Raw genomic sequence first — 21,331 nt, 5'->3', positions numbered from 1 at the left:
TCTCTGAATTCTAATCTCTTTGCAGTCAGGGACTGTGTCTTATTTGACTTTGTAGCTCCAGTGTCCAGCTCGGTAAAAAGTCGGTAACTGATGATGAGTGAATGAGCCCCAAGGTTCTGGAAGCAAAGAACTGAAGGCTAAGCCTTGGAATATGGGCCTCACCTAGGGAGAGAAGAGAAAGACTTTGGGAAGGAAGCAGAGCTACCTAGACAGAGAAGTAGGGAAAAGACCAAAATAGTATTTTGTCATGGGAATTAAGGCAAAAGAGGAATACACTTTTGAGGAATTCTCAAATTCCACAAAGAGGTCAATGACAACGTGAATTAAAAAGAGTTCAGGGTTGTCAGAGTCATCAGTAGCTGTAGAAGGACAAGTTGGAACAAGATCTCAGGGAGTTAGGGAAAGCAGACGGGGGTAAGAATCATGCCCTCGGAAGTAAGGCCATTGAAAGGAAGGACGTTTGAAAGTAGCTATGCAGAGTGGAGCACCAAAGACCATATCGTCACTAGAAAGAATGTGCTCCTCTCTCGGCAGAGGGCAAGGCTCCTTTAAGGCCTGTCTCCTGGCCCTCTGGAGTAACTGGGGAACTCTGCCAGCATGTGGGTGGTGGATGAGATGACCCACTTAAGCGTCTTGGTGGCTGAGCCAGCAGTGCATGTATTGGGCAGCCGTATGCCCTCAGCCCTTGTACTACGTCCTTTTCTTTGAATGACTTTGTTTCTTTTAACTTGTCACCTCCCTTTCCCACAGGGAACATGGTGGAATGGTGCTTACCTCAAGATATTGACCTTGAAGGTGTTGAGTTCAAGTCTATGGCCAGTGGGTCCCATAAAATTCAGTCTGACTTCATGTAAGTATTTCAGAATGTAAATCCCTGTACCATTTCTCTCTTCTCACAGACTTTCCCCACAGCGTAAGGACTCTCATCAGGGGGTCTTCCAAAGGTGTGTAGAAATGCCCTGAAAATATATATAGATAGATTTGTGTTTGTATCAGTTTTCCAGCAAGAAGGCCCCCAGCTTTCATTAGGTTCCCAATGGGTTTCATGACCCCCAAAAGTTAAGAACTATCAGAGGTTCTCTCTCCCTTTTAAGAAAACGCTAGGTCTTACTTGAGGTTTGGCTTTGTTGAAAGAATGGACTTTCAGTACAGTTTGGGTTAACTTAAGCCATTTGTGGGCTAAAACTTGAAAGTCCAGCTTTCAGTAAGGCCAGGTTATAGTCCTGTGTAATTAAGATTCGAGTGAGAAGCAAACAAATAGAACACGAGGTTAACGAGAGTAGCTTTAATCTTCTCACTGGGCTGAAACCATGACAGAAGTGTAAGAAAGGGGGAGGAGATAAAGTGACAGCTGTGGTCATCCGCCCTGTGAAAAATATCAGAGACTCAGGAAGTGAGGAAAGAATCAACGTGGCTTATGCTACTAAAACAGAGCGCCCTTCCAGAGGGGCCTGAAGATGAATCTTTGTTTTGGTTCCTTATGGCATCAGTAGTTATGCAGGAGCGAAGGGATCTGTCCATGGTCATGGGCAGTGCAGCAGCAGACTTGCCTGAGGTCAAGTCCTAGCTCCTGCTGGGTGACCCTTGGTGAGTTGGGTAATCTCTTTATACCCGGGTTGTCTCCTCTGTGGGGTTGAGTGGCCTGGACTGACATTCCCCTTTGGTTCTAAAACATTGGTCTTCAGGCTGAGAGCTTTGTCATGCAGACCCCTGGACACAGCTCTCTGTCTTCCTCGGGGCTGCAACTCACATTAAAAACCGAAGCCAGGGGCACCTGGGTGGCTCAGTCGGTTAAGTGTCCGACTTCAGCTCAAGTCATGATCTCGCGGTCTGTGAGTTCGAGCCCTGCATTAGGCTCTGTGCTCACAGCTCAGAGCCTGGAGCTGGCTTTGGATTCTATGTCTCCCTCTCTGTCTGCCCTTCCCCTTGCTCACATACTCTCTCTCTCTCTCTCTCAAAAATAAAAAAATAAACATTAAAAAAAATTTTTTTTTAAAACAAAACAAAAACCGAAGCCAAACAAAATTTCTCTTCTCTGATTTTGAGCCCCACGACGCATTTGGTCCGTTTTAGCTATTTCCGAAAGGGACCCTTCTTCGGCCTGGCCTGTTTCGCCAACATGCCTGTGGAAAGTGAGCTGGAGCGTGGTGCACGTATGAAGTCTGTGGGCATCCTGTCTCCGTCCTACACCCTGCTTTATCGGTACATGCACTTCTTGGAGAACCAGGTTCGGTATGTGGCTCGCATACATGTGCGGGGTGGCCGTGGGAATCTGCCAGCCAGGTGTGTGTGTGTGTGTGTGTGTGTGAGAGAGAGTGTGAGTGATGAGCCCTCAGAGACATAGGTTGTGTGTCAGAACAGCAGATGCCCTTGCTCGAACATCCATGGCCACATTTCACGCCTCAGGTGGTGGTCTTTTCTCCGTCAACCCAACTCATGGCCTAAAGACTCTTCATGCTGGGGCGGATTTGCCTTCGGTCTGTGTCAATACTGTCCTCAGTTTTGTTGAATGACATAATCTGTTAATAAGTACGTGATCTTTGTTTACCCTAAGCCACAGCAATTACCTCCTTCACCCCAGGTAGGCAAATAGACTCTAAACTCTTTTTAAGCCTCATCATTCATTATTCGGGGTCATTATTACTGCTTGTGGTAATAGGAAGGGAATCTTTAACAGAAGCAGTGAAACTATTCATTATCTTCTATAGTTTTTCATTACTCTCATTTCAGATTTTGAGAGAAATCTATCCCTAACCCCTGAAGCACTATTAAAATCTTAGCACTTTTGCCTCTTTTCTGGTACACACATGTGTATACTTTTTTAAAAATATATATACTTGGCATCATACTATGTATACACTTTTATACTTTTAGAATTTATTTGAATTTTTTAACATAACAGTCATTCTTGATGATGATCTTTGAAAGAACATGAAATTTGTTACTTGTGGGGAAAAAAAGTTTATTATTTAAAATGTATATAAAAGTACAAAGAGGGGCATCTGGGTGGTTCAGTCAGTTAAGCATCTGATTCTTTTTTTATTTTGTTTTAATGTTTGTTTATTTTTGAGAGAGAGAGCGAGCAAGCACACAAGCAGGGGAGGGGCAGAGAGACAGGGAGAAAGAATCTGAAGCAGGCTCCAGGCTCTGAGCTGTTAGCACAGAGCCCCATGTGGGGCTCAAACCCATGAACTATGAGATCATGACCTGAGCCGAAGTCAGACACTTAACCGACTGAGCCACCCAGGTGCCCCACTTTTTATTTTTTTAATGTTTAGTTTTGAGAGAGAGAGAGAGAGAGACGGACAGACAGAGTGCAAGTGGGCGAGGGGCAGAGAGAGGGAGACACAGAATCCGAAGCAGACTGCAGGCTCTAGGCTCTGAGCTATTGTGGGGCTCGAACCCATGGCCTGTGAGATCATGACCTGAGCCAAAGTCAGACGCTTAACTGACTGAGCCACCCAGGCATCCCCGATTCTTTTTTTGTTTGTTTGTTTTTAATGTTTATCTATTTTTGAGAGAGGCCAAGTGTGTGCGTGTCCCTTTTGATCTATAGATACATCTTTTATTTTTAATTTCAGGAACGTTTCCTCCTGTAAGAAAATATTCCACTTTTCCGTTCCATTTTTTTCCTTCTTTATGCACTGGTTAGGCATATGTTTTCTCTGCATTGTCCTCTGTATGTATCATTTTATCATTTTGATGATTATTTTAAAAATTCTGTAATGCTAGAGCTGTTCTTCAGCTGTCTTCATTAAGTTGTCTTCATTATTCACTGTGGTTGTCTGAGTCCTGACTTCGGCTCAGGTCATGATCTCACAGTTCGTGAGTTCGAGCCCCGCGTCAGGCTCTGCGCTGACAGTGTGACCTGTGCTCACTCGCTCTTTCTCTCTCTCAAAAAAATTAAACTTAAAAAAATAGATAAAATATTTATTATGCACTGTGGTTGAGCATTTAGCGTGTTTTTTTTTGTTTTTTTTTTTTGTTTTTTTTTTTTATATTGCTCCTCTACATTTTGGAGCTGTGGTAAACACCTCATACAGACCTCTTTTTCTGTATTTGAAGTATTTCCTCAGTTTTGTGCCCCAGAAGTAGTATTACGGAGTTAAAAATTTTTTTATTTGGGATCCTGACACTTTGAAAAAATTACTCCTTTTGACAAAATTAATTTTCCCAAGTAGACAGTATTTTCTCATGGTTCAAAAGTTAAAAGTGATAAGGAGGTATTCTATTAGCATCCTGCTACATGGCAGTAACAGAGGCCCCAAAATACAATGATTGAAATAAGACAGAAGATTCTTTCTCATGTAATAGTCTAGAGGTGGGCCGGTGGTCCAGGTGGGTAGCCTGCTGTTCTATACAGTTGTTTAGGGACCCAGACCGCTTCTCTCTTATGATTCTACAATATCCTAAGAGTGATTTTTATATTCTAAGATGTCCTTCTCCAGTGTTCTGAGCTGCTCACCACTACTGTCTGCATCTAGCCCCTAGGGAAGAGGGAAAGCCCCAGAAGCTGCATACATCACTTGTTACGTTCCATTGTCAAGTTCTCCAACACAAGGAGACACCTAACAGCAAGGGAGATTGGGAGAGGTAGTCTCTAGCTAGGTGACCCTGTGACCAGTTAAAAATCTGGTGGTTCTGTTGCAAACAGGAAAAAAGGGACAGAAGGATTTGGGGGCAAAGTCAACAGCCCCCGTTTCAGTATGCCCCTCTTGCGATCCTGATAACCATGTGCACTCTTCTTCCCACATGGAGAGAACATTCCTCCCACCCTCCCTCTCTGAGGGAGACCTCAGAGAGGCTCATTGAGTTGATGCTTCTAGTCTACGGTCCAGGATTTCTGGGTGATATGAGGCAGTCCTTTTCGATAGATCAGCCCATGGTTCTTCATATCCTGAAAACCTGCAGAAGAACAGACAAGTTCATTCACTCTGCACTTCCTAAATGCAACATCGAAGGTGAAGTGGGAACCCCAGTACAAGCTCCTATTTGGAAAAAGGAAGGATAATTAATACAAGTAGCCATTCGTCCATCATGCTCATGAAATTCTGCTGCAGGGGCTGCAAATCCTCCTTGTCCTGGTGGAGTAGTAAGTTCACTGGTGAAACCGTGGTTCTGTTGTTGAGAATCCCCTTGCCTGTTTTCCCCCGTGGCTCCTGGCTTTGCCTTCTAGGAGATTTTGTACCCATTTTCCACCACAACCACTTCTGAAGCAGGCGTGGGGGAACGTGATCTCCCTGAGGCTGCACACCTAGAGAGCACATTTCTTGCTGGTGTAGGTTGGTGGGTGTAGTGGTTTCTTTAAGGGTGGAGCAGTCACAGGCCTTTATAGGCCAGCCACATGACAGTACAGATCCCTCAAAAACTGAATAGGCTTCTGGTCTGTTTGCTTCTAGTCAGTCCCAAATTAAAGTATCTGTTGCGAAAGATTCTTTTGGGTCTTAGTTTTTAAGTCAGTGGACTGTAGACTGGTTACTGTTGTCTGTTCTTGGCCTATCCATCTTTTTCTCATTCAAATGGCAACTACCATAAATACATACATAAATACACACACACACACACACACACACACACACACACATATATATATAATAAAATATGATGCTACCTTGAGGCCGTACCCTAAATCTGATCTTTGCAAATGGGTCTGTCTCCCATGACTCTACTCTTAACTGGAGAGTTTCATAAAAGCTTTGAAGGAAATTCTTATCTCCTGGTTTTGGGGTACAAAAGCGGTTGGCTTTTCTAGTCCCATGGGATCTCAAAGAGTTGGAGCCTCAACTAACTTTTATTGCAGAACTCAGAGCACACTGTCCCTTAGGCTGTATTTCTTTCCATTTTGGCCTGCAAAGTGGCCAGTTCTTGCCTGTCTTCATCTTACTCTTGTAGCAGCTCACTGCAAATGAGAAGCAATCAACGTTTGATTTCTAAGTGCTTCCCCTGGAGGTACAAGTTCACATGACACGGGGCCTGTCCAAGTTACTGAAGTTCTAGCAGGTTTTTGCTACAGGGGGACAAGGGTTACCAGCTTTCTAGTCTACAACACCTACTTCCTTACCACCTTCCCATGCCAGCTGCGAATTCAAATGCCACAGTGTCTTGTCTGATACTGCAGCAACTCATTTCTGGGCACCACTTTCCGCTTTAGCTAGAGCACAGGCTACGTTGCTACAACAAAGAGACACAAAATCTAGTGACTCAAAGGAGATAGCTTTTCTAGCACAGCAGTCCTGGAGGGGGAGAGGCAGTCCCGTGTACTAGATGGCTCTGTTCTGCTGGGTCATCCTGGGACCCAAGTCTTTCTGTGTCCTATGCTCCTGTCTCCTAGAGTATTGTCCTCATCTGCATGATAGAGGAGGACTCACCATTACCAGGTCGTGTTCAAGCCTCCAAGAAGAGGAAGAACTCAGGAATCCCCCACATTAAACACATCACTTCTGCTTACGTGCCATTGGCCAGTTCATTCCTAGCCACACCTAACAGCAAGAAAGTCTGGGAAATGTGGTCCTTGACTAGGTGACTCTGTAATGCGCTACAATCAGAAAGTTCTATTATTCAGGGAAGAAGAGAGTGGCAGTCTCTACTACTGGCATAAAATGAAAAGTCTTATCCCAGTTCCAGTATTCATCCAATAATCCCAGTAATTACTGTTAATTTCTCTTCTATCTCTCCAACATGTGTGTGTGTGCACAAATACAAATATATGTTCTTTTTTCCCCTCCTTTTCATGCAAAAAGTATCAGGTTGTACATGTTTTATACCTTACCTTTTTCAACGAACAATATATCCAAGGAGATATCAGTACAGAAAGTTTATCGTTTCTCACCATTGTATTATATGCCTTGTCTAGAAGAACCATGCTTTATCAAGTCTCTTATTGATGGACATTTGGTCATTTCCACTCTTTTCTTATTACAAATAATGCTGCACTGAATACCTATGTGCAAATATCATTTCACATATGAACAGAATATGTGTACAGTAAATTTCCAGAAATGAAATTGGTGGTTCAAGGGGTAGAGGTATTTGTAATTTTAATAGATTCTGTCCAGTTGTTTTCCATAAAGGTTGTACAATTTTGCCCACCCAGCAGTAACGCAGGAGAATGCAGTTTCCTCACAACATTGCCAACACAAAAATAAAACTTTGAGGTTTTTGGCATTCTGTAGGGTAAAACACCATGCATGAGAGCATGGTTTTAATTTGCATTTTTCTTAGGAATGAGATTGAGCACCTTTATATTTATTTGAGTCACTTGTTTTCCCTCTTCTGTGAACCATTTCTAGCCTTTGCTCAGTTCTGTTTTTTGTTTTTTTCGGTTGTTGACCTTATTAATTTCCAGGAGATCTTTGTATAGTAGGGGCATTTGTTCTTTGCACTATAAATTATTTTTCCACTTTGTCATTCATCTTTTAGCATTACCTTTTGTCATGCAGATATCTTTCTTGATTGAATTCATTAATCTTTTCATGGCTTCTAGATTTTGAGTCACAGCTAGGAAGGTTTTCCAGCTTGCTGATTACAGAGGGCTTGAGGTGACATGAGAGGGAGGGACTTGCGTGACAGTGTGAGGGGGAGAGGAGCATGTGAGGCAGGTGCAGGTCCGGGCACGGGGCTGTTAGTCTAAATTAACTAGACTTGGTTTCTGAAAACACCGAATCTGTGTTTTCTGTCCATTCTTACTTCTTGTACCCAAACTTATTTATTAGATTTCCTCCATAGACCTGGGCCTCAGTATCTCTCTAGCTAGTCCTTATTAATCAGAAGATACTGGAGAACTGTCTTATAATTTAAAAACTAAATTAGAAAAAGGGGAGTGTTCTAGCGTAAAACAGGCTTATAAACGTTAGTTACCATATCTCTGGACCCTCCTTCGATCATGATTCAAACAACCAACTGTAAAATATTTTGGGGACACTTGGTATAATTTGAATGTGGACTGGCTATTATTTTGCATTCGGGCTTTGTTACTGATTTTGTTAGGCAAGATAATGGCATGGTGTTTAAGCTCTGTTTTAAATACACTTTATCAATTAGAGATGCACACCAAAGTGTTTATGGGTAAAATATTATGATAAGGGATTTTCTTTAAAGCATTCGAGGAAGAAGTGGTGTGGGGGCAGGGATACGGTATAGATGTAACCATACTGATAAAATATTGATCATTGTTGAAGCTAAATATTGGATAATGGGGCTTATTATTCTTTTTTCTACTTTTTGTAGAAGTTTAAAATTTTCCATAATGAAAAGTTTAAAAGGACTAAACATAAAATTATCACATACTTATTGTAGAAGACTGAAAAATAGACAAACCCCCCCCCCAAAAAAAAACAACCCAACCATGATCCCACTAGCCAGCCCTATCTGCTGTGAACATAGCCTTCTGGTCTTTTCCCTATATAAATATATACATACACAATTAAAAAAAATATATATCAAAGTCATTCAGCATCTAAAATTTCTAACTTCATACGTTAACCTTTCTGTGAATGTCACTCATAATAGTTCTCAACATCATGGTGATTTCAAAGCCTCTCAGTATGTAGACGTATCATGGTTTATTTAACTATATCCCTGTTATTAGGCTTTTGAGTTGTTTCTTATTTTTTGCCACTGTAAACATGAGCAGCATTGTAGGTAAATGATCGTTCGTATCCAGATATGGTTGTTTAGGTCACCTTCCCAGAAATGGAATCGCTGGGTTAGACAGTATATGCAGTGTACAATTTGATACAGATTGCAAGTGACCCCTCAGAAGGCTAGTACCATTCTATACCCACACCAGCAGTAAAAAAAAAAAAAAAAAAAAAAAAAAAAAATGCCTATTTTTCTGTACTTGCAAAGCCAGAAGCCAGACTGGGTCAGACCAGCAGTGAATACACCAGAGTGAGGAAGGGTACCTATCCCGCAGAGGCATCTCGGACTCTGACGCTGGCCACTTCATTGCTGGGTATGTAGGGGAAGCCAGGATTAGCTGCAGTGGGCATCTTTGTGGTCACATGAGCTTATATTATGTCCGTGAAGGGGCTTGGGCTTAAGGAGAACCCCAGCATCTCTGGTCCTGCAGGGGAGCCCTCGACTTAGCCTAGAAGCCTGAGGCTTCAGATCAGTAGTATCTATTCTGCCGTCATTCTCTAGTTTTTACAATGTCCTATGTTTTGGACACTTTCCCTAGATGACTTGGCCTGCCTTTCAGTGTGGTACTATGCATCCTGAGAGGCAAGATCACCCAGAAACTCACCCCTTGCACGTCTTTGAAGCTCACCATCCCTTCCAGCTCTCAACCTTGCTATAGTACCTTTGGGGTTATCTTGATACTGAGGCTTGATAATCAGTGTTGTTTATTGCAAAATCTCCAGTGTGTTCAAATTTTGACGCTTTCATACAACACTTGTTTAACATTTATCCAGAACTGCCAATTTATATTCCCATCCGTCCTCGTATTCTGTCTTCCATATTAGTGCCTTGTTCCATTCCATCAGTCAGTGATATCTTAGGCTGTCAGAGGACAGGGTCCTGAAACTAGCTTTTTGTCAAGGGACTCTAGCTTAGTGAGCTTTTTCTTTAGAAACTCGGTTCAAATATAGCATTCAAGGCGGTCAAACAGAAAAGACACTGAGCAGCAAACCAAGAACCTAGAAAATGAAAAATTATCATAGCAGTTACCCCCAGCCCCCTTTAGTGCAGAAAACAGAGTACTGAGAATACAGTAAACTGATTCTCATTGTTCTTTCAGGGAAATTACGTCCCAGTGAAAACACTGTTGACCTTAATCATTTTTGAGTTATTTTGTATTAAGCAAATTTTCATCAGTTTGACACATGTCCTTGAAGAGTATCTGGAATCTGCCATCTTCTTAGAATTAAACACAATTTAGCCACCACGGGGTTCCCATCAAGCACACGAGTAGGAGTGAAAAAAGGATTATAGGCACCCACTCCTCATGGTCATTTATTGTTATATCACATGACTTCCTTCTTGTGCAAAGCTTAAAACAAGGTATAGGAACCCCCAAATTAGCCTCCACTCTAAGAGGAACTTATCTTAGTAGTGTGTGTGTGTGTGTGTGTGTGTGTGTGTGTGTGTGTGTGTCTGTGTATTTAATTTCAGAGAGAGTAGGGGAGGGGCAGAGAGAATCCTGAGCAGGCTCCAAGCTCAGCATGGAGTCCAGTGCAGGGCTCGATCCCACAACCCTGGGATCGTGATCTGAGCCGAAATCAGGAGTCGGATGCTCAACAGACTGAACCACCCAGGAGCCCCTGTAATAATTTTTTTAAATGTAGTTGATTTTTTTAATGTTTATTTTTTTGAGAGAGAGAGGGAGGGAGGGGAAGGGGCAAAGAGAGAGGGAGACACAGAATCTGAAGCTGGCTCCAAGCCCTGAGCTGTGAGCACAGAGCCCAGTGTGGGGCTTGAACTCACGAACAGCGAGATTATGATGTCAGATGCTTAACCAAACTGAGCCACCCAGGCACCCCTACTTGATGTTGATTTTTTTTTCTTCTTAAAAGGTGAATTTGCCTGTAGATCTCTTCCAGGGCTGGGTCTGAATTTGCCCCATTTACCCAGTGTATTGAGCCCTCACTGTGCACCTGCCTAGATGCTGCCGGGTCGCTGGGGAGGAAGGAACCTAATGTTTGTGAATGACTGAAATGTGGCACAAGGCATATGAGGCTCTCTTCCTGGTTTATTTCATTTAGCCCTCAAAATAGTATTGAGTTGGCACTAGTACCTCTCTTCGAGGGAGAGGGGGCAAACAGCGGATTTTAAAAAGCGTAGTAACTTCCCGGAGATCACCCAGTGCAGAGTGACAGCGGGGTGGCACCTTGGCATCAGGAGCTGGAAGTCATTCTGGAGAAGAGACCGTTTGAGGGCAGCTGGCTCCCGGTTGGAGTAGGAAGATCCTGACTCTGAGCGGTTTGAGGAGGTCTGAGGTCTGAGCTTGGAGGAGGCCAACAACAATGGACTGGGGCAGTGGGGGGTTCCCTGTTTTAGTCATCGTTGCTCCGGGGGCCAACCATAGTTTGTATGCTGAGTCTCTCTTACTGCAGTATGATGGAGATTGTAGGGCGCCAAGAAGATAAGACTAAAACGGCTTTACTGCCTTTTATTCCTCCCTATATTTGTTTCCTACGGTGGTCGTAGCAAAGAACCCAAACCTAGGGGACTGAGAACAAGAGAAACCCTCCCACAGCTCTGGAGGCCGGCATCCGAGGTCAGGTGTCCGCAGGGTCGATTCCTTCTGGGGCCACGAGGGAGAATCTGCTCCTTGCCTCTCTCCTAGCTTCTGGTGGTTTGCTGGTGATCTTTGGTCTTCCTGGGCTTCTAGATGCGTCTCTCCCGATGTCTGCCTTTATCTTCATGTGGCGTTCTCCTTGTGTATGTCAACCGTGTCCAAACTTCTTCCTTTTCGTAAGATCAGCAGTCATATTGGCTTGGGACCCACCACAATTACTTCACTTCAACTTGACTCTGTAAAGACTCTTGTCTCCAGAGAGGGTCACATTCTTAGCTACTGGGAGTTAGGACTCCAGCTGATCTTGTTTCTGGTGGGGTTGGAGGGGGACAGTTGGACCCATAACACCCTTATCAAACATAGCGCCCACAGCACTCCTGTGCTTGACTCGAAGGCGGGATTCTCCATTGTCCAAATGGCCCAGGGCTTCACCGAGGCTTTCTTGGTCTTGCGGTCAGTTGACAGGGTTCCCCACAGCCCAGTCTCTGTGGGCCCGAGCAGGTGGGTGGGGAAATAAGAGATTCTGAGTCCTTTCTTTCTTTCTTTCTTTCTTTCTTTCTTTCTTTCTTTCTTTCTTTCTTTCTTTCTTTCTTTCTTTCTTTTTTTAATAGTTTTATTACTTGATGCAGAAAGTCTGAGGCCTGGTGACATCCAATAATTGTTTTCCTTCATTTGAGACGTTGAGGGGTAAGTTCCCTCTGAGTCTTCTATAACGAAGCAAACAAGCATGGTTTCTCAGCAGAGAGCAGCTGTAAGCAGGGGATTTGTGGCCTTCCACGTTGTCCCTTGGCTCAGCCTTCCCTGGGAGGCACCACACCCTCTTCAGCACACCTTGCTGGAGAACAATAAACATTAGTCACTGTCTGTACTTTCTGGCGGTTTCCCGAGAGGAGGCGTGTGTCCCATGGTGTCAGGGAGAACCAGACCCCACGTGAGGATCTTCTGTAACCCCCGAGGGGGCATTCTGGGCAACCTCGAAATGAGGGTCTTTTTGGTTTATCGCTTCGTCCCCAAGGGTTCCAGCCCTTGGGGCAGAGCGACCGAGGGGCAGAGCCGGGGCCAGAGCTGTTCTCACTGTGTGTGCGTGTGTGTTTGCAGACACCAGCTGGAGACGCCAGGACATTACTCTCATCTGGCTGCGTTCTATGAGGACAAGAAAGGGGTGCTCCATGCCGGTCCGGGGAGAGGCGGCAGCCTGCCCCCTGTCTACTGGCTGCCTTCCATCCACCGATACATGTACCCTGAGATGAAGGTGAGGCTGGCCAGGTGCTCGCGTGGGCCTGGGCTCGTGTCTGCTACAGTGGTTGTTGATTAGTTTTTTGATTCATAAGGAATTGATGTCTTGGGCTTATGCCCAGAGTCTGATTTTGATGGGATAGGTTTCTGACGTAAGCATTTGGGTTCTTTGAAAACCCATATGCTTTCCAGACATTTCTAGAACCATGGTGCAAAGCCATATAGGATGATAGGGCAGGCCAGTTGTGGTAGATTCCTAGCAGAGAAGAAGTGGATTTGTTTCTGCTGTTTGCTTTAGATATTTAAAGCCAGACGTTGGAGTCGAAAAGATGAAAGATGAAGAATTTGATGAACACATGTTGTATTTCGTAGTTACCATATTACTTTTTTTTTTTTTTTTTTTTTAAGATTTTATTTTTGGGACACCTGGGCGGCTCAGTCGGTTAGGCATTCGACGTTGGCTCAGGTCATGATCTCACCAGTCATGGGTTCAGGCCCCACATCAGGCTCTGCATTGACAGCTCAGAGCCTGGAGCTGCTTTGGATTCTGTGTCTCCCTCTCTGTGTGCCCCTCCCCCTGCTCGCTTGCTCTCTCTCTCTCTCTCTCAAAAGTAAATAAATATTTTTTTTAAAAAAGATTTTATTTTTTAGTACTCTGTACACCCTCCATGGGGCTCAAATTTACAACCCGATATCAAGAGTCGCATGTTCTACCAGCTGAGCCAGCCAGGCTCCCGGTAGTTACCGTATTCTTGATATGACTTTGCGATGTACTTTTTCTGAAGCACTTAGCTTGTGTACTAGAATATGTTCGCTTACAGTTGACAAGCGTGAGGCGTTGGTAGGGTACAGAGATGACTGTGAACATGAAGCTCCTCCTTCTCCCTCCCCTGTAGGTGGCCACAAGGTACTTCAGGAGAAACCTAGGGCTCCCCGGTAGAGAAATTATGCCAGGGCTTTAAGGGTAAACTCTGGAAAGGCTTCTTGGAAGAAGGGTTAGTCCCCATAGTATTTGGCCAGGTGAGAAGTGAGGGAGGCTAGTTCCAGACTGAGGGAACAGGCCAGTGGGGGCCGTCACCTTCTCAGCCCCTCCTGTGAGGCTGGCTTTCTGCCAGCTATTTATCTATACCTGTTGCAGCATATTTTGTTTTATTTTTAACTTTAATTTTAATTTTATTTTAATGTTTGTTTATTTTTGAAAGAGAGTGTGAGCAGGGGAGGGGCAGAGAGAGAGAGGGGGCTACACAGAACCTGAAGCAGGCTCCAGGCTCTGAGTTGTCAGCACAGAGCCCAACGCGAGGCACGAACTCACAAAACGGTGAGATCGTGACCTGAGCCAAAGTCAGACGCTTAACCGACCGGGCTGCCCAGGCGCCTCTATTGCAGAATATTTTAAAGTAAATGATTGTTTACTCTCTGTTTCCAGATAAGCCAACTGTGGTCTGTAAAGGTCCAGTGACTTACCTAGGGCCTTACAGCTAGTAGGAGATAGAGCCAGGACTTAAACACAGGACTGGTGCCAGAGTCAGTGCCAGCTGCTTAGCCCACCACCTTTGTGAAGGGGTAGGCGTGAAAAGGCACAGGCAGGTTCACGGAGCACGAGCAGGCCACAGGCATGCCTGAGATCCCGCGGGTTCAGCTCCAGGCCATGCAGGAAAGCGAAAGCCGCAGTAAAGTGAGTCAGATGACATTTCTGGTTGCCCAGTGCATTCACAAGTTATGTTTATACCGTGCTGTAGTTTATTAAGTATGCGATAGCACCATGCCTAAAAAACGATGCACATCCCTTAATTAAACCATACTTTATTGCTACAAAATGCTAACCATCATCTGTGCTTTCAATGAGTCATAATCACTGATCACAGTTGACCATAACAAAAAAAATAATAATGAAAAACTTGAAATATGGTGAGAGTTACTAAAATGTGACCCAGAGATGTGACATGAGCAATTGCCATTGGAAAATGGCACCAATAGGCTGGCTCGATGCAAGGTTGCCACAGACTTTGATTTTATAAAAAAAAAAAAAAAGCAGTCTGCACAGCCTGATAAAGTGAAGTGCAATAAAACAAGGTCTTCAAGGTCTTCCTGTAGCTGGACTGGGACGGAATTCCTGTGTCCACTGAGCAGGAGAGAAGAGAGTGGACAAATAGATTGGAATCAAATGGTAGAGAACCTTAAACACTAGCCATGGAATGTGAACCCTAATAAGTACCAGTTAGGGTCTCGTCAGGAAAACACAAACTATGTTAGATATTCCAGGCTACTTCCATACAGGGAATCCGTGATCTAGGCATTGGAAGGCTGAAGGAGCAAAAAGGGAGCAAGGTAATACAGATACTTCTAATTGGAGACGGCTACCACCTTATATTAGTTATCGCCGCATTGAAAATTATCCCCAAATTCACGGTTTGAAATAGTACAAATGTATTATCTCACAGGGTCTGTGAACTAGGAATTCAGGCATGTTTTGGCTGGGTCCTCTGCTTCATGGTCTCCCATGACACCACGGGCAGGGTATCGGCCAGGGTTGGGGGCTTGTCCGAAGGCTTGACTGGGGCGGGGGCAGTATCCACTTCTGGGCTCATGTGAGTGTTGGAGGATTGGTTTCCTTGAAGGCTAGTGGACCAAGGCCCTCAGTACCTCCGCCTCTTTGTTGTCCTCAGTCCATAGGCAGGTGGGTCTCTCCAACATGGTGGCTTGCTTCATCAAAGGCAGCAAGTGAAAACAAAAGGGAAATCAGAATCCTTTGTAACCTAATTATAGAAGTGACAGCCCTGCAATGTTGCCATATTCTGTTGGTCAAAGCAAGTTACTCAAGAGGAAGAGGGGATTACGTACGGCTGTAAATACCAAGAGGTGGGGATTACTCAGGGCCCTCCTCCAGACTGCCTGTCACACCCTCACGGGGCTGGGGTAACTGGAGAGGTGATGTTATCAAAACCGTGGCAACCTGAGGAGGAGTCCTACACAGCCTGTGCTCAGGTGTCTTAGGCACTGTGCACCTGCTGTTGCCAGACCCTCTGGGGGGTCTGGCTCAGCTGGAGCTGCGGCTGCTGGGAGAAGCTGGAGGTTAGAATCAGACGCGTCCTCTGCTGCTGGCAAAATACCAGCATGAGTGAGAAAGCGGAGAGCTCCCTCTCCCTGCCTTCTGCCTTCCAGTCCCCAGTCATTGCCTCCCGCGGACGAACTTAACTGGAAACCAGCTGCCATGGGAGTCCAGGGAACACAGTTTAAGGATTTCCCCACCCCATGGCATGCCCTGAGAGGCAATAATCAAGAAATGGTCAGAGGGTCATTAGGGCGTTCTGGGTCTGTATTGACTGAACCCTGCTCCTTTTCTCACCACTCCAAACTCTGACCCAGCTTTTGCTCTGAGTCCAGTTGCTGCTGGGCTATCTTGAACCCTAAGCAAGGTGACCTGGGTCACCAGCATCTGACCTGGGTGTCCCCAGATTCCTCTCCCTAACAGGCCACAAAGGAGGGACAGAGGAGAGAAAGTAAAATCGCCATCTGCTTTTCTCTAGTGAGGGCTGCTCATTAACATGCCTACCAAACTCTAGTTGATGTGATGCGAGAAGAAGTGTACTTTGTTGGTTGCAGATGGAGATGTGACTGGTCTTCCAAATTTGTTAGGGGGTGCCTGGGTGGCTCATTTGGTTAAGCGTCCAGCTCTTGGTTTCGGCTCAGGTCATGATCTCACTCTCTTCGTGGGTTCGAGCCCCACATCGGGCTCTCTGCTGACAGTATGGAGCCTGCTTGGGATTCTGTCTCCCTCTCTCTCTGCCCTTTCCCTGCTCTCTCTCTTTCTCTCTCTCAAACATAAATACATAAAAACATTAAAAAAAATCAAAATCAATTTGTTAGTACCTATTGAAAATACAAGTACCCTTTGCGTTAGCAATCCCACTCCTTAGGATCTGCCCTATATTTATAACCCAACAGAATATAATGATGTCTGTATAAGAATGTTTAAGTCAGCATCGTGTAGAGCGGTGGAAAATTAGAATGCCCCATATATTATACAGCCATTATAAATAACGCATTAGAGCATACATAGCTGATGTGCAAGGTTTACCAGCAAGGGTTTTTGTGTGAGAATAGCGAAGTACAGAAAACCGTTTGTGATACGATCATATGCTTTCGTAAAATAATCACAGCCTCAGGTGCAGAGATGATAGATACACATACGTGCATATATAAACATGAGGCGGTGTTTGGGTGTATATACTAGGTTATTAATATATGTATTACCTGGGGATGAGATCAGGTATGGAGGGATGGTGCTTATGTATGTAAAACAGGAAAGGACCAGGGAAAAAATGGCAGCACTGAAACAATAAATATATGATATGATTCCACTGGCTGTTTATGGAATATCACGTATAGGTACATATAAAGAAATTTGTCTGTAAGCTGTCTACTGAAACACCATATTTTGTCCCCACAAGTTAAAAGAACACCATACATATGTAGTTAAGTGAATTTTTACAGAGTGAACACATGTATGAAGAACGTGTAAAGTCGGGGTCAGATCTAAGGCTGTTGCAGAGTCAACACTAACTGGCAAGGGAGGAAGGACGGCCAGAGGCCGCTCGGAGGGGTCCAGCAGTGGCTGGTAGAGCCCCCTCCTTGGGAAGTGGACAAGTGGGGAGAGAGAGAAAGGAGCAGACGGAGTCCCTGGGCGGGGGCACAGGAGAGGCGAGGGACAGAGAGAGCCCAGGCGTTGCCAGCACAAGCCAGGGAAAGAGTTCCTTGTAAAAGCTGCAGCAGAACGAGGCCCAGAAGGGAGAGGTGGATTTGAAGAGGAGAAACGTCTGTTGTGTCGTGTGGTCGGACAGGGTCAGGTCGAGAGGGGTGCGTGTTCTCTGCCGCGGCCTCCAGAAGAGGGTGGCTCTTCCTCATCCTGGCCACTTCCCGCATCGCCCTGGCGCAGCCCAGGCCCAGCGCCTCAGCTACTGGCAGTTGTGTCCTATCTCCGGGCCTCGGCACGCGCTGGTCCCGCCACCAAGAACGCCCTCCCTCCAGTTACCCTTCGTGTCAAAGATGAGACACGCTGCCTCCAGGAAGTCTTCCCTGTCTCTCTAGAATCAGTCTCTCCTGTGCACTCCTGCAGCCCTGCCCTCTCCCATTTCGGCTCTCAGGCTGGGATTGGCTCACGTGTGCACCTGCTTCTTCTAGTAGTCTCCACGCTATATGGGGGCAGGGGCTGGGCCTTGCCATTCATTGTTGGGCTGAGACTAAACAGTGTGTGTGCAAAGTATGTGAGAACTATTTCTTGTGTGTGTGCGTCCATGCATTCATGAATGAATGAATAAGATCAGAATTAAGGATTGGTCATTTATTCTGGGATCCTGGGGCCCAGGACACATTTGGACAAAATGCTGGCAGGCCTTCCCAGTGCTTGGGGCTTGGGGCCTGAGGATCAGCGGAGGGGAGCTGGGAGGGACCTGAACAGGCCTGGGCTCCCTTTCCTCTATAGTTGCCTTTGTTTCTTTCTTATTTAAATTCAAGTTAGTTAACATACAGTGTAGTTTTGGTTTCAGGGGTAGAACTCAGTGATTCATCACTTACACATAATACCCAGTGCTCATCAAAACAAGTGCCCTCCTGAACACCCATCCCCATCTAGCCCATCCCCCCACCCACCTCCCCTCCAGCAACCCTCAGTTTGTTCTCTGTAGTTAAGAGTCTCATGGTTTGCCTCCCTCTCTGTTGTCTTATTTTTGCTTCCCTTTCCCTATGTTCATTTGCTTTGTTTCTTAAATTCCATGTATGAGTGAAATCATATGATATTTGTCTTTCTCTGACTTATTTCACTCAGCATAATACACTCTAGCTTCATGCATGTCATAGCAAATGGCAAGATTTCATTCTTTTTGATTGTGGAGTAGTATTCAATGTGTGTGTGTGTGTGTGTGTGTGTGTGTGTTACATCTTCTTTATCCATTTATCAGTTGATGGACATATGGGCTCTTTCCGTAGTTCAGCTATCGTTGATAGCACACTGCTGTAAGTATTGAGGTGCATGTGCCCCTTTGAATCAGCATTTTGGTATCCTTTGGATAAATACCTAGTAGTGAATGTTGGGTCGTTACCTTTGGACTTTTGTGAAAGATTGTGATTGTAGGAATCTGACCAGATGCGGTGGCTCGGCGCCTCTGCCCCTGGAGATCTGGGACAGGGGTAGGCACAGGAGCAGGACAGGGACCCTCAGCGGAGGGCAGCCTTTCTGCCCACTCGGGACAACTGAGAGGCAGTGGTGCTGGGGTGCTGCCTGGGAAAGGGAGGCTCTGGTGCTGCCTGTCTCAAGGTCTCCTAGCCAGCAGGCCCAGCACTCTGCCTTGGTGTGGGTACCGCTCCTCTGAAGTGCTCTCACCGGCGCCCCCCAGGGGTGGTGAACGATACTGCTTCTGACACTTGTGCTTGGAAGTGACGCTGCACATTTATTTGTTGCATCAGCTCCTGTGTAATTCATGTGTTTTCTCTCATAATCCTGGAGAGCCATGTGAGGGATGGGATGGCCTCCCCGTTTCGCAGGCGGAAAGTGAACCGGAAAGGTTGGCTACTTTCTCAAGGCCTTCCCTTACTAAATGGCAGAGCCGGGTTGGAATTCAGCTTTTCTGAGGTCAGAGCTTCTGGGGTATTCCTGGCTCAGGGTTCCTAGAAGCAGTCTGCAGGGGCCGATAGGCTCTTGCAGTTATCGAGAAGGAAGAGGCTGGACCCGACGTGCAGTGGTGGTCAGGCCGGGGAGGGGGCAGGGGGCGTGGGGTCTTCCTGCCTGCACAACCCCTCACTTCACACGGCAGCGGGTCCCTGAGTACTTGGGGAGCTGATATGAGACCGTTGGCTCGTCACCGTACTCCTTCCAGGGCTCAATCACGGTTACGAGTTGGATGTTCTCATTGAGAGGTACTGTCATTTCAGAGACTTTTCTGACCCTTCAAAAGTTAGGTTCAGCCTTGTTTCCTCTGTGCCTCTCTCTCCTGAGTACTTAATGATCCCTAAACCCAGACCTCACTGTATCAGGGGAGCTGTTGCAGTATCGAAACCCAGCATAAAGGTGAGACTTTAGAGTGAAAAATACCATCTTGTGTGGAAGTAACCGTCCCTTAATGCATCTGTTGGTTGTACTTTGTGATGTCTGTGGTGCAGGGGTGTGGGGAGTGGTTAGCACACATCTGCAGGGAACGTTTTTCACATTTTTTAACAAGCTCTTCTCCTCTCCTTTGTTTTTTCAGATCACTCACCCAGCCGGCTGCATGTCTCAATTTATCAAGTTCTTTGGAGAACAGATCCTCATCCTTTGGAAATTTGCCTTACTTCGAAAGCGCATTTTGATATTTTCTCCCCCTCCTGTGGGTGTTGTATGTTATAGAGGTAACTAAACACCAAGGTTGGGTGTTGTGTCGTGAGTTTCTCGGGGCAGAAACTGCTCGAGTCTTTGCGTCGTTGACTGAGTTCAGAAATGTTGGGGCTGTCCCAGGAGGGTCCCAGGTTTTCAGCCTGGGAATGCCAGGGCCGGACTTGCATTCTAGAATGTGGGCTCTGGCGGCCGTGAAGAAGGTGGGTTGGGGGACGCATCCGCGGTCTAGTAAGAGGTAGGTGGCGAGAGGAGATGGGGATTCTGATACAGTAAAGAGGAGAACTTGGCAGGAGTTGGTGTGTGATTGGGTTGGAAGGTTCTGATGTGTGTGAGGTAATGGAGGAGGGGTCCAGGATGACGAGGATGGGGGGGCCACCAGATGAGGGTCCAGGAGGAGTAGGGGGTGGAATGACAGCACTGGCTTTGAATACGGTGCGTGTCTGCTGTGAGGCCTCCGTGAGGTGGACACAGGCGCTGGTGCGGGTGGGTCAGGACTTGGGGGGAAAGCGAGGCCGGCGTTGTGGAGTGCCAGTGACCGCGGGACGGATGGCGTCACCCGGGAAGAGCGTGAGTGCAGGGAGGTGATGCGGGCACGGGAGGTGGAGCAGTAACGGTGGAGGACAGAGGAGACTGCGGTGGGGCCATCAGAAGCAGGGAGGGAGCCGGGAGAAACAGGGGTTATCGCAGGCGGGGGTTGGGAGACGGGGGAAGGTCAGCAGTGCCAGAGCCTAAGCGGGACGCGGCGAGCCGAGCACTGGAAGCTGGAGGGGGTGAGGCACCGTTGGCGCGACTGGAGGTCCGGTTCCGCTGTGGGGCCCGAGAGGCTCGTGCCCCCGCCCCACCCCTCAGAATGCCAGAGCCTCCTGTGACTCCGGTGCCGGGACAGCGCAGAGCCAAGCCCTCTGAGGCGTCCTCGGAGGCTGACTGCTCCGAGGGGGGCGGGCCACACTCCTCTCTCACCTCCCCCGTCCCACAGTGTACTGCTGCTGCTGCCTGGCCAACGTCTCCCTGCCTGGCATCGGGGGCGCCATTCCTGAGTCCAAGCCTTTCTTCTACGTGAATGTGGCCGACATCGAGAGCCTGGAGGTAGAGGTGTCCTATGTGGCCTGTGAGTACGGGGCCCTCCCTGCACCCCGCCCGCACATCCTTGCCCCAGGTCCCCGGGCCGGCTCTGCCAGAAGCCAGGCTCTGGCCTTCCGGCTCGCTCCCCGGGGGCCCCTTCTCCTCTCCTCGCAGTGCGGGGCTCCCGGACCCCTTGTTTCCCCGGTGGGGTCGGGCTGCTGCCTCTCAGCGACGGCCTCCGGGTTCCCATACCCTGCGCTTGGCTGTCACAGGCACCACGGAGAAGATTTTTGAGGAGAAGCGGGAACTGTATGACGTCTACGTGGATAACCAGAATGTGAAGACGCACCACGGCCACCTGCAGCCCTTGCTGAGGATCAACAGCGCCGACCGGGAGAAGTACCGGCGGCTCAACGAGCAGAGGTAGC

At 46.8% G+C, this 21,331-nt stretch overlaps 1 protein-coding gene across 3 annotated transcripts in view; it reads left to right on the top strand.

The window, feature by feature from the left end:
- DENND11 (DENN domain containing 11) overlaps positions 1 to 21,331 on the top strand; it is a 54,761-nt gene that overhangs the window by 16,043 nt on the left and 17,387 nt on the right. For 2 of the 3 annotated variants that reach the window (XM_045495904.1, XM_045495903.1), the window contains exons 2-7: positions 751 to 850; positions 2,074 to 2,232; positions 12,338 to 12,491; positions 19,717 to 19,855; positions 20,818 to 20,949; positions 21,176 to 21,326. In XM_045495904.1, coding sequence (XP_045351860.1) covers positions 751 to 850; positions 2,074 to 2,232; positions 12,338 to 12,491; positions 19,717 to 19,855; positions 20,818 to 20,949; positions 21,176 to 21,326 — 835 coding nt within the window. The remainder of the gene's footprint in view (positions 1 to 750; positions 851 to 2,073; positions 2,233 to 12,337; positions 12,492 to 19,716; positions 19,856 to 20,817; positions 20,950 to 21,175; positions 21,327 to 21,331) is intronic. The other variant, XM_045495905.1, reaches the window with a different exon arrangement.

This window comes from Leopardus geoffroyi, chromosome A2, assembly GCF_018350155.1.
Source record: "Leopardus geoffroyi isolate Oge1 chromosome A2, O.geoffroyi_Oge1_pat1.0, whole genome shotgun sequence".
Lineage (NCBI taxonomy): Eukaryota > Metazoa > Chordata > Mammalia > Carnivora > Felidae > Leopardus > Leopardus geoffroyi.
Note: the sequence above shows the minus strand (reverse complement) of the source record. Positions and strands in the feature narration are given on the sequence as shown.